At 44.1% G+C, this 12,831-nt stretch overlaps 1 protein-coding gene across 1 annotated transcript in view; it reads right to left on the minus strand.

Annotated features, from left to right (window-relative positions):
* Window positions 1-6,158, minus strand: part of LOC311312853 (E3 ubiquitin-protein ligase HECW1-like) — a gene marked incomplete at both ends in the record, with an annotated part of 124,868 nt that extends 118,710 nt beyond the window's left edge. The window contains one exon of the mRNA XM_084442860.1: window positions 6,129-6,158. Coding sequence (XP_084298986.1) covers window positions 6,129-6,158 — 30 coding nt within the window. The remainder of the gene's footprint in view (window positions 1-6,128) is intronic.
* Between the last annotated feature and the right edge of the window lie 6,673 nt (window positions 6,159-12,831).

Raw genomic sequence — 12,831 nt, forward strand, 5'->3', positions numbered from 1 at the left:
TACTAAGTGGTGACTAGGCCTAGTCATAGCCTAAGTGTTGACTAACTCGAGATTTGGTCACTACTAAATTTAAATGGGTTGCACCACTCACGACTAGTTCCTAGTAACAACTAAATATTTACACCACCCTGGGAGGTGGTGTAAGTGATGACTAGTGCGAGGAAGTAGCGTCTTCAACTTTGCTATTAGGACGGAGGTGGGCTGAAACATTGTAGCTAAATCTGTCGGTGGAAAAAAAATTTTTTTTAGCAGATGTCTTAGTTATATCATGATTAAGCTAACTATTGGCACCGGTGTGCTTATTGGTGTCATATTTAATAAGTTTGAGTAATTTCACGATCGAGCTAGCTAACCACATTTAGCTCAATTGGCTCAGATGCTGGTTAGCGATGAGGGGGGGGAGTCCCAGCCGAGTTGATAACCCTCCGTTGCGGGTTGGGGGGATGCAACGGTCGGCTGGGATCCTGCCTCATAGTTAACCAGCAACTGGTCAGTGGATTGTACCAGGCAGCCTACGGTATGTCTGAATCAAAGAAGGTTATCAAACAAGCTTGGGAACTAGCTGGCTAGGATAATTTAAGCATAACAATCCAACGGCTAACTCCCCCAAAAGAACCCCTCCACTGCACAAGCACCAACCCCAATAATAATAATAAGCACAAGCTACCGAGTGCAACGTTAGCCTTGCTAACGGAGATAATGAATTTGGAGGAGAGTGTTGCAGCTGGTGCTAAACGAGGCAAAGGAGGAATATTTTGTGGACTATTATCACATCCATTTCACAGTTGGGATTATACAGAAAGGTGAGGATCGAGCCTGTGTTGGATGACCAACTCAAATGCCTGCCTAGCTCAATATTGTTGTAAGTTTAACATGAATCGCATATGCGAGCCGGAGCCCGTCGCTTTCACTGGATGACTCGTGAAGCATGCTTCATTTATCTTGCATACTAAACATGTTTTCGTGGAGTAGTACAGGTATGTACTTAATCGCATGTAGTAGGCGAGTTGCAGTATGTACTATATAGTATGTAATATGGACATTCGGACACGGCCCAAGCTCCTTGGTAAGGGCTGGGTAAGGGCGATCAACCTCCTTGTTTACATTTTTACTTGCTTACCGGCTATTTGGATCCTGCCGTCACAGTCATACAACGACTATTTTTTAGTAACTAGTTAGTAGTTACTAGTTAAGGGGAGACACCCCAGGTGAATAGGAAAAAAAAAATCCTTAATAGGTATCACCATCAAACTCCCCCAGTTTGTTAGGTACATTAAGGAGCATCTTTTTTGTATTACAAGTTTTCTGAAATCTTATGGATTAATATGCAAATTATGCATTATATGCGCTAAATATGCGCTAATTTGCATAATTTCGGGACATCCATTTTTTAAATTGGTTCAAGCCAGATTCAAAATTCTTGTTTCATTTTGTTCACATATCCCTATTCAAAACTTTGTCCAAGGGGGATTTTGATATCTCTTTTCTTCACTTCAGAAATCAGAAAATACTGTCAACAGTCATAAAAAGACCAATTTTCTCCATGTTTTAGGGATAAACTGTTATATAAATCAGGCTATGAATGAAATTTAAAAAATCCCCCTTGGCCAAACCCTTCAGAATATGGATTGGAACAAAACTGGAAAGTTAGGTGTATGAAGGTGCTACTCAAGTGGTGGTTTTGATGTCCCAAAGATGAGAAATAACTCATTTTTAGAAAACGGGCTTTGAAAATTTGTATTGTAAAAAACCATACATTTGCATTGTAAACCAATATTTACAAACACAATATCCAATCACATCATTAGTAACAACATTACACAACATCTGAAAACACATAGAAACTGAAATCTGAATAACACAGCATGTTGTGGATTCAGAATAGTCCAGGAGTAGACATTTTGTAAAGAGAAGCAAGACCTGTTTAGTTGGAAGCCCACTCACCACGTCAAGGTACAGCCCACGAGTGGGATGTTAGTAAGCAGAGACTAGAGACGAGACAATTTTAGTAGGGAAGAGAACATTCCCTTTTAGAAAGCTTGTATTATTTTGTTAAACAGATCATGGACAAAGATAGACACATTTGACGAGGACATGCATGAGAAAACAGATTATCTAAATGTTTGTGTTTTTTTTAAGCGTTTTACATGGAAAAAACATGGATGAATGAACATGAAGAGTAAGCTGATTCATAAATACACAGGACAAGATGTGGTAAACAATGCAGGGTAAACACCAATAGAAGCTAAATATAGATTGCCAAACAAACAAGTGATCAACCATCGTCAAAAGCAACACCATAGGAGACATCAAGCTACGCCGTCATAGGTCTACAGAGTCACTCCTCAGATGGCACCACACTAGCTATCCACAAAACTGTTCTAGGCAGCTAGTTTGTAGAACCCACTCAGCTGCAGTCCACAAAACTGTTCTAAGCAGCTGGTTTGTAGAACCCACTCAGCTGCAGTCCACAAAACTGTCCTAAAACCACAATATGTTCCTGGTGCGCATGGGGTTGTCATCAGTGAAGCAGACTACCCCATATTGCCGCCTTCATGTTGTCCACTGAACACTGGTTATTGATAATTATTGTAATAATTCTCAATAACTGTAATAATTTTGTAACATTTTGCATTTATTGGCAGTCAGCTTACCTACCTCTGGGTCCACATCTGCATATACCTGCCTAATCTGCTCTCTGCTTCTGTGCAAGGACTCCAGACCTCTCTCTATTTCAGCAACTGAAATTAAAACAGTTTATTTGGTCAGTTTATGGATGCATGTAGAAATGCCACAAGTAGAGAGAGGGAGACTACTGTGCATATGTATAGGCTTCTGATATTGGCTAGAGAGAGAGAGAGAGAGAGAGAGAGAGAGAGAGAGAAAGAGGGAACACGTTTCAATAGCCTACCTGTCACCTTCTTGTCATGTTTCTGATACGTTTTCAGATAAAGCCCTGGGATCCCTAACACTTTACTAATCTTTTGGAGCGCTGCATACCCCAACCCTAACTCGTGCGCTAAGAGGACCATCCTCACATTGACATCAAATGCAACATCATTCCTAGTTGTATCATGAAGCCAGTCGATGTGTAGGCACTTTTGCGATAGCCATTTCTCACAAAGACTGTACTCTAAGAGCAAAGTACTACAGAACCCACTATTCTGAGGATCTATGTTAATTTTAAGACCAGTCCCTGCACAATTAGGACAAATGAACCCAGTTATCAGCTCATTCAAACGCGCCGCATCTCTCTGCTGCTCACTGGACATGCTAACGCTAGCCTCATCTCCCTGCTGCTCACTGGACATGCTAGCACCGGCTAATGACAACTTGCGCGAATAGGCACTTTATATTTCATAAATGTAAACCTTTCCATTTAGTTTCTCTTGTTTTCTGTTCAACCTTGCGGGCAAACACTGTTGTCGTTGTTGCTTATTACGTTTAGAACGCTTTACAGACGGCATTGTTTGGATTAGATATCAGGAAGTTGAAACGTGTCACATGACGCGCTGAACCAATCACGTTCTCAGAAATCAACAACAGCCAATGAGATTTCACGTTTAGCATCAAACCCGCCTTTGTATTTCCACGATTGGTTGCTGATACAAATGAAACTATCAGGTTTGGTTGCGATAACATTGCGCTCGAGAGCCAGATCTTTCAAATGATACCTGGGATGACCGGATCCAAATAACGCCCGCGGTTCGGCTCGTTTCGAAAGAATGCTAACTTTTGGTGATTTTAGGAAGAATCTACAGACACAAACAGACTAAATGAAGTAAAAGAAACATCTAAATGCGTATTTTTGATGTTTTATTTCCACTAGTATGAAAGAAGACATGTTATGGAAGCAAACTAGCACAAAATCTCAAATTTGACCTGGGCGTTGAAAAACGATGTTTTCACCTACCGTGTCTCCCCTTAAAACAACGCCTAAATTGCCGTAGGCAACCGAAATAAGACACCAACTAATATGCGACTAACTAGTAGCAACCAAGAGTTTAGTCAGTGTTTAGGCGTGACTAAATGCTTGGGTTTAGTCACAAGATAAGACAAACTGGTGCAACCCAGTCCTGGGGACTAGTGGGTTGGTCTGAGGCCTAGTGGGTTGGTCTGAGGCCTACGGTAGTGAGTGGAACTGAGGACTTGTGATCTGATCTTTTGTTTTGTTATAGCAGCTGGTACAGTTTAGCAATACAGTTTCCATTTAAATACATTTCATCTCCAATGTAGGCCTATCCACATTTTATTTTTTTCTACATCAATATTTACTTGATTGTTATGTAAACAATACTACATGCATGCGTTCTAGGTAGCACAACATGATTTAGTGCGATAACTGGAGTAGTGACCACATTTTACACCTGAGTCAGAGAATTGAGTTACATTCCAGCTCCACTACAGCCAACGAACGTAGGCTACAAAGCGTGCTTAAACTTAACGTTAGTTGCAAGTGAATTGAAATCCCCATCTGGGAACACATTTCCCTCAGTCCAGCATCTGTTTGTTGAAACTACCTTTCAGACCATTTGCATTGTTTTCAAACGTTGTGTCCTGCCTCAGCTTGCAAGTGAGAGAACGGAGCAAAACACACACACTGGGGAGGGAGTGTATGGGAGAGACTGTGTGTGTGTTCTGATTAAACTTTACCTTGCTTCCCCCAGAGGTAGGCTATTTTGCCCTGACATACATTACAGATGGGATGTGTTAAATCTGTCTCACACATTGTATTAGTTCCACAGCGCCGACATGTTTTAGGTTAACACGCATTTGACACTGACTTGGCCGTCATTGATCAGTTGTCGTGATCGTTGACTAGAAAGCTTTATCGGAATTCCCCGATCTCATATTTTTACTGAATATCTGCCGATTCCAATTGCAGCCTGATCGATCTGGGCACCCCTAATTCCCTAGTCTTCCTTCTCACCAGTCAGACTACTGGGCTGGAGACAACGGCCCTGTGTTTTATGCATCTAATATGTCTCCTATCAAGCTTGAATTTACGGCTGTGCCATTCCGCTTTCCCTGGTTCGAGGAATGTGTCCTGGTGGTGGTTACTGCTAAATCAATACTCAGATCTTCACCTCCCGCTGGATGTGAGGTTTATAGAGTTGTGGGTGACTAACACCTGTCAGCCTGTTGCAAGGCTCACTGTATGAGTGATCTGCCTGGGGCTGGCAAGCATGCCTTCCATGGTGGAATACACACACTTTACTAAGATGGATAAAATATACTGATGCTGCATAGCTCTGCTTGATCTCTCTCTCCCCCTCTCTCTCTCTCTCTCTCTCTCTCTCTCTCTCTCTCTCACTCACACACACACACACACACCTTTGGTGCCACATGTAGCACATCAAGTATGGCTGACCTCAGGTTCATCAGGTAGGTTGGGTTTGAACTCATTCTGCATCAGTCAGCCTGCCCCTACTCTCCCCTCCTCTCCTGTCCATGCAGACCAAGCCAGAGCCAGATCAGACCAGAGGTAGAGATGGAGGAGGGAGAAGTGGAGGAGGATGAGGAGGAACAGTAGATCGGTGTGGACAGGGAAGATAAACTCTGAGGGAGAAAGACATGCCCCTACTGGGTTAGACAGTGTCAGCTGGAATACACTGTCTAGTCCCCCCTCCACCTCTCTCTATCCCAGTAGATAGTCCTTTCTATAGTTCTATAATTTGTAGCATTGACTCAAGATACTGAATCGAGAGGGAAATTATGTTTCATCTAGACCATCAGCTAGACCAGTCTACTGTACTACTGTGACTGGGAGATGATGTGATGATGTGAAGGTAGTCTATCATCATCGTTCCATCATCGTTCTATAGCCCTGGCCCGGCCGGACCAGTGACCAGAGATGTCGTTTCAGCGAAGTCTCTTCAACTGGGTTGTGGTCGTTTTTATATCAAAACAAATCAGCTAACCACAGGGCCAGTGTGGACCGGTTCACATGGGGTCTCGTTAAGAGGATTAGGACCCACACAAAGGAATAGCCTAAGGAATAACTGGGTTGACTCCAGCGCTGTCACACCGACAGAGAAAGTGACATTCGACTTTCATTCAACTTGAATGTAACCACCTAGCCTGCAACTAGGCTAATCAACAAAAGAGCGACAACACACACAACCTACCTGGGACAAAATAACTTGCCGATGAATCATACTCCGCATCCGCGAGTTAAGATCCCAGACGAGATTATAGTTCCCTAAACGTTGATTTTCACGGGAAATTCATGATAGATGGTATGAATAAACACACAAAAACAACGGTCCCGTTGGCGTCAGATGCACGAGCGCCGTATTCTCATCCGACCGCTGCTCGAGCTGGGTACCAAGCGCGAGCAGCCAATCACAAGGCTTCTTTCTCCTCGCGTGCTCGTCTCACTCACTGCCTATCTCCTCCGCCTCGCGCCCCCTCTCCCACTACCGTTTACTACCGAAACTGCCGAGAGCACACCGAGAACACGCCGAGAAACCATGCGAGAAACACACTGAGAACACACCGAGAACCACACTTAGAAACACACCGAGAACCACGCCGAGAACCACACTGAGAACGAGAACCACATTAAGATACACACCGAGAAACACGCCGAGAAACACACAGAGAACACACCGAGAAACACTCTGACAGCACACTGACAACCACACAGGGAACACAGGAGTGTGTTGAACCGGCGAGGCGGGGGTGTCCGCGGGAGTCGGGATGTGATCTACAGTAGCAGAGAGAATGACGCAGTAATAGCCATGACTTCACGTAGGCTACATGGCAGAGCGTTTATCCTGGTGATCTCTGGAAGAGGCAGCTAGCATCAAGCCCCTTTGTGACCCTTAGCAATTTGTACAGCGACCACATTTAAAAGGAGTGGATTTCACATGTTCATGGCAACTGGAATAGGAACCGATAGTCAGATTTGACTAAACCCCAAATAGGTTTCCATAAGTGCGATAAAAAGAACTGAAGTAGGTTAATTGAGCTGTAGCTTAGCCTAGGCTATATCTAAGGAAATTAGCCAGAACATATGAATGACCTACTGTACAAACAGCAGTCCTTCAAAGTTAGGCCTTCCTTATGGTCTGAAACTGAGTGCAGACTCACCAGTGACCATGAGCCTGAAACACTGGATTCAGGGACTGAGGATGTCGGGTCCCTGACCCCTCATTGTGACCCTCATGGCCAGGGTAAGCTCGCTCAATAACTGGTGTATTCTTTCTTGTGAACGGTTCAGCTTCAGCGCCCATGATGGAAGACAACGACATTTCACAGCATCTGTGCAGAGATAGTCTTCATGAATAATGAATTCTGGGGGGAAATGAGACGCGCTTTGCATATCCTTCACATTTAGTCAGAGCACTGGCAAAGGTGTCGTTTGTCCTGCGTTTACTTTGTTTTGTTTGTTGTTTATTTCTCCCACTGTGTTTGTAATACCTTCCCATTATTTATTTTCAACAACATACAAACACACATTCATACACGCAATGGATATTGACTCCCATATGAAACACATGGTAACAGAGATTTCATACTGCACAGGGGAAGTGAATCATTCATTCATTTTGACTCAACGTGACCTGTACAGGTTTTCAAAGCTTATACAATTCAAGCCACTCTGGGAGTTGTTAAAGATATTCCCATTACAGTAAATGGTGGTTTGGATGCTGTCACTACCAGTGAAAACAGTCAAGGACTCTACTGCCATCTGGTGGATCATAGTTGCAGCCTTGCTTGAGTAAATTAATTTCCAAACTAGAAAAAGCAGCACATTTGAAGAGAATGGGTGATTTTTGAAAGCAGTCAACATATTTAGTTAAGACAGCTTGGAAATGAAAAGTCCTAAATAATATTAAGAATTGAAATTCATATGGTAGGAAAGGCTAGATAAACTGATATATTAAAAAATGACAGGACCCGAGGGGAAGGTGGTCTTTAATCAGCCACATAGTGACAGACATTACACACAGTGAGCGGCGACATGGCACACACACATGCAACTTCGGGGGATGCCAGTGGAAGTTGTTCCCTGCATATCTCCCATCCAAGCTGTGCTCCTCCTGGGGGAGTCCTCTGACCCTACAGGCTGTCACAGCGAACTGCGCAGTAGTAGTTTGGCGGTACAGCAGAGTAGTTAGCCAGTAGTCTTTAGTCAGTTGTCAAATCAGTAAATTAGTAATTAGTAAGTGGTCAATCCGCCTTATTCACCACAGCTGCCATATTGGTCAGTCTGACGTAATGAGGGGTGCGGATGCGGAAGTGCCCGTTGTCTTCAATGTTAAAAGTTCGCTGTAAAAACACCACTTCAAGAACCAAAATAGTCAAAATAACAGGCTGAATACACTATCGGGGTTACAAACTCATCATTACCAGACTCCGGTTGTTTTTCACAGCCGTTGTTTTTCGCGTTTGGAAATACATGGAGGTGAATGCAGCTGACGGCTAACTATGGCTCATTCACCTCCATGTATTTCCAAACGCGAAAACAACGGCAGTATGGCTGCCAGGTGAATAAGGCGATTAGGTTAGTCCATAGACATTATCAATCAATCAATCAATCAAAGCTTTATTTGTATAGCGCATTTCATACCCAGAGGCAACACAATGCGCTTTACAGAGAACAAGGGAGGTGGGCAGACGTCCCACCCCTACATATTCCAGAAGGAAGCAAAAAAAACAGTATCACCCGGGGGCTAGATAAGTGAGCTGTAAAAAATTCTTCCCTGACCCCTCTCAACAAGGCGATCGAGCAAGCTCCTGGAGTATGTTTGTCTACCGGCTAAGAATATTTATAAAGCAATAAATAACATTAAATTACATTTTCAGAGTAAGAGAGGCTAATAACATCATAGGAGAGACATGGCAAACACTGGTGTATGTCTGTGTGTGTGTGAATGTGCCTGGGCCCAGATAGAGGCAGGGGTTGGGGTAGGGAGGGGGTAGGAAAAGGATACGGACCCGGGTTAGGGTGAGGGGAAGGGGATCTGAGCCCAGGACTGGTGTATGTCTGTGTGTATGTGAGTGTGCCTGGGTCCAGGTAGAGGCAGGGGTCAGGGGTAGGGTGGGGGTAGGAAAAGGATACAGACCCGGGTAAGGGGGAGGGGATCCGAGCCCAGGACTGGTGTATGTCTGTGTGTGTGTGAGCGTGTGTGCCTGGGTCCAGTTAGAATTATAAAGAACTAGACTGGCCACGCCCCCTTTAGACTCGTCTGATGAGACCGCCATGTTATGGAGGGCATCATTTAGAACATGTTACTGTTGAGCTTCAGAGCTGCTCATCATTTTGTTCGGTAATTGACTAGTGACTCTTATTATATTTTAGTATCACCCTAAATACAGTTAGACTAGCCTTTTAAGGTTTTATGAATACTCAGGCGTTTGCGGGAAGAGAATGGTAGCCTAATATGGGTATTGTAATGGTAATTATTTATTTATCTCACAATTAAATTGCATAGCTAACTGGTTAGGATAACAGACTAGTCTAGCTGCCCTAAGCTAACATTACACGGATAACGTAATTTATTCCACATTTATTCCACTCACATCGACTATTAACACAGTTTTATATAATTTAGTATCTTGTTTTATGCGGGTATATAGAGATAGTCCGTCATATAGCTAATTGTCAAACTTGTATTTTGCGGCTTAACGGAATTTGTTCATATTTAGGTAAAATGTCCAGTTGAACTCAAGGATAAACTGATTACATTGTGGGGGTCAAAGGTCAAGGGTCACTGACATCACAAAAGGTGTTTTTGGCCTGCTGAACATGATATCTCAAGAACGGCTTGACAGAATTTGTACATATTTGGCCAAAATGTCCAGTTGGATTTAATTAGATTATTTGGATTAGATTTTGGTATTCAAATGTCAAAGGTCAAGGTCAAACAAAAGGCACTTTTGAACGCTAACACTAGCTAGCTAACGCTAACAATAAAGCTAGCGCTAATGCTAGCTAGCTAATGCTAATTCTAACACATTAGCATTAGCGTTAGCGTTAGCATTAGCGTTAGCATTCGCTAGCGTTAGCTAGCATTAGCGTTAGCTATTCTAGCTGTAATGCTAGCTAGCTAGCGTACACAAGCACCATCAACACAGGGGCCCTCTCAAGACCAACTGAATGTTAACTGCAACTTGCAATGTTGGGCGGAGGCATTTAGCCGCTACGTGGTTTTTCTAGTTGATACTGATGCTAGTGAGAATCAGGGTTCCCATAGTCTTCAAGACGTTATGGAAAAATCATGGAAAAGTTGTAATTTTTATTGGTAAAAATGAATGGGAACCCTGGAGAATACACCAGATACAGAGTAGACCTTAACAGTATACTGGCGGTGGAGGGGGGCTGCATCTATAATCTCTTGGCAAGTCACAATAAAAAACATTTTTTGTCACAATATAAATATACAAGCATTCCAGCTAATCCCAGTGATAGGAAATGCCACTTAGGCACAATTACAGGGACTTTCTCCCAGATGATCTAACATCTACCATTTAAAATATACACAGTGAATCTGTGGGATCATTGATGTCACATAGTGGGATGCCCTGCACAAGATGGCTGCCACATCGGACGTGAGTCCATTGGAATTCTTCAGCACAATGGCCAGTCTAGTTCTTTATAATGTCTATGGGTTAGTCAGTATTCAGTAGGTCAGTTAATAGTCTGTTAGTAATCAGTGACATTAGGTCAGTCAGTTAGTAGTTTTAGTCAGCAAGTCGGTAGGGCGGCTGGCGGTTCTTAGCTAGCTAGCTAGCTAGCTAACTGTTAGCTAGCTAACGAGCTACTGTAGCCCAGCTGGCATTTCAACGTTGATTAACATATCATGTGATGACGTGAATCAACGTTGGATTAGGTTTAGATTTTGAAAGGTGAATTAACGTTGATATCGCGATGTTGTTCCAACATCTTACTCTTCAATGTGGGTGAATTAAGGTCTCAGAATCAACGTTGCTTCACAGTTGAATATGTGTTGCATTTGAAAGGTGAATCAACTTTGAAATCCCAACTTTGTTTCAACGGCTGACTTTTCAACATGGGTGAATTAAGGTCTTAGAACCAACGTTGCATCACTGATGAATTTGTGTTGAATTTGAAAGGTGAATCAACTTTGAAAGCCCAACTTTGTTTCAACGGCTTACTTTTCAACAGTTTCCTTTTCATAGGTATAGGCTTTACAGAATTGCATTCAATGAGGCCAATTATAACCTTATCAACAAATACACTGACTGAATTGGTGATTTGCATTCCATCCATATTTTCTATGCATTATGTGCAGCTTGCTGTGCGTAACTTATTAAGCTACCTATTATACACCAAAATGAACACCAACTCAAGTGGTAAAGCTTGCATGTGATTGTGATGGATTTTAACTAATCTAGTCAAAAAGGATTAACCAAGATTCGCTCAAACAGGTTAAGTCTGGTTTATTGAGAAAACATACGAGCGCAAGGACTTCCGGACAACGCACATGAGTGGTTGATCCAAAGAAGTGCCGCCCCCTGATCTTGCGCTGCCTTATATTCAAGCAAAACACAGGTACGGCGTGATTGGCTAACCCATCTATACACGTCATAATAAGGTGACGGACATCAAACAGTGGTCGAGGGATACAGAGAAAGTGCGGTACACTTTGAATATAGACAAAGGAACAATGGTCTAGGCCAGGACGGGAAGTCTGAGGTGTGAGGCCTTCCCGTCATGGTGAGGATATCAGGACAGGGGTGTCTGTCCTTACAAAGAAGTGGGGAAGACAGAGGTTCAGGAGGTGTTTGGAATTACAAAAGAGAGAGAGGACAAAGGTAAAAGCAAAAGGCAGGGGACTGGATCAATAGGTTTTAAGAACAAAGGCTGAGATCTGAAAAGTCTTGAGGCCAGTTGTTAATTCTATGACATGATCAAATGAGACTCTCTGGAAGAAGAAATTATGGCACCTTTCTAAATAAATGCCTGGGGTAAGGGGAGACCAGCTAAGACACTTCAATGGCAGCTCCACAGAGGCCAGAGAGGCTCTCCAGTAAGCTCTGGATCAGCTCTTTCAAACTCATTACTTGCATTGCAAAGGGCGAGACTCCGCCCCCTCCGGTCAGAGCAGGTTCGGGGCAGTGCACTAACAACCGGGCAATCTTCATGCACCCAACAGTGAAGACCGTGTGTCTGTAGCTCACTCAGTGGCTGAGATGTGGGGTCTGTGGTGTGGTGGCGAGACTCCGCCCCCTTGGGTCATAGCCGGTCTTGGACAGTGTAGGCCGTGTCGGGCTACCCACCTGCCTTCAACAGTGAAGACCGTGTGTCTCTAGCCACCTCAGAGGCTGTGTTGTGAGGTCCGTGGCGTGGATAGTGGCGTGATGGCTCGACTCCACCCCCTCCGGTCAGATCAGGTCGGGGACAGTGCACTGACATCCGGGCAATCTCCATGCACCCAACAGTATAGGCCGTGTGTTTGTAGCTCACTCACGGGCTGAGATGTGGGGACAGTGGCGCGGATAGTGGCGTGGTGGCGAGACTCCGCCCTCTTGGGTCATAGCCGGTCTTGGACAGTGTAGGCCGTGCCAGGCTACCCACCTGCCTTCACCAGTGAATACTGTGTGTCTCTAGCCACCTGAGGCTGTGTTGTGAGGTCCGTGGCGTGGATAGTGGCGTGATGGCAAGACTCCGCCCCCTTGGGTCATAGCCGGTCTTGGACAGTGTAGGCCGTGCCGGGCTAACTTCCTGCTTTCACCAGTGAAGACCGTGTGTCTCTAGCCGCCTCAGAGGCTGTGTTGTGAGGTCCGTGGCATGGATAGTGGCGCGATGGCCTGACTCCGCCCCCTCCGGTCAGAGCAGGTCGGGGGCAGTGCACTGAT

The sequence above is a fragment of the Borostomias antarcticus genome (assembly GCF_949987555.1).
Source record: "Borostomias antarcticus genome assembly, chromosome: 9".
NCBI classification, from domain to species: domain Eukaryota; kingdom Metazoa; phylum Chordata; class Actinopteri; order Stomiiformes; family Stomiidae; genus Borostomias; species Borostomias antarcticus.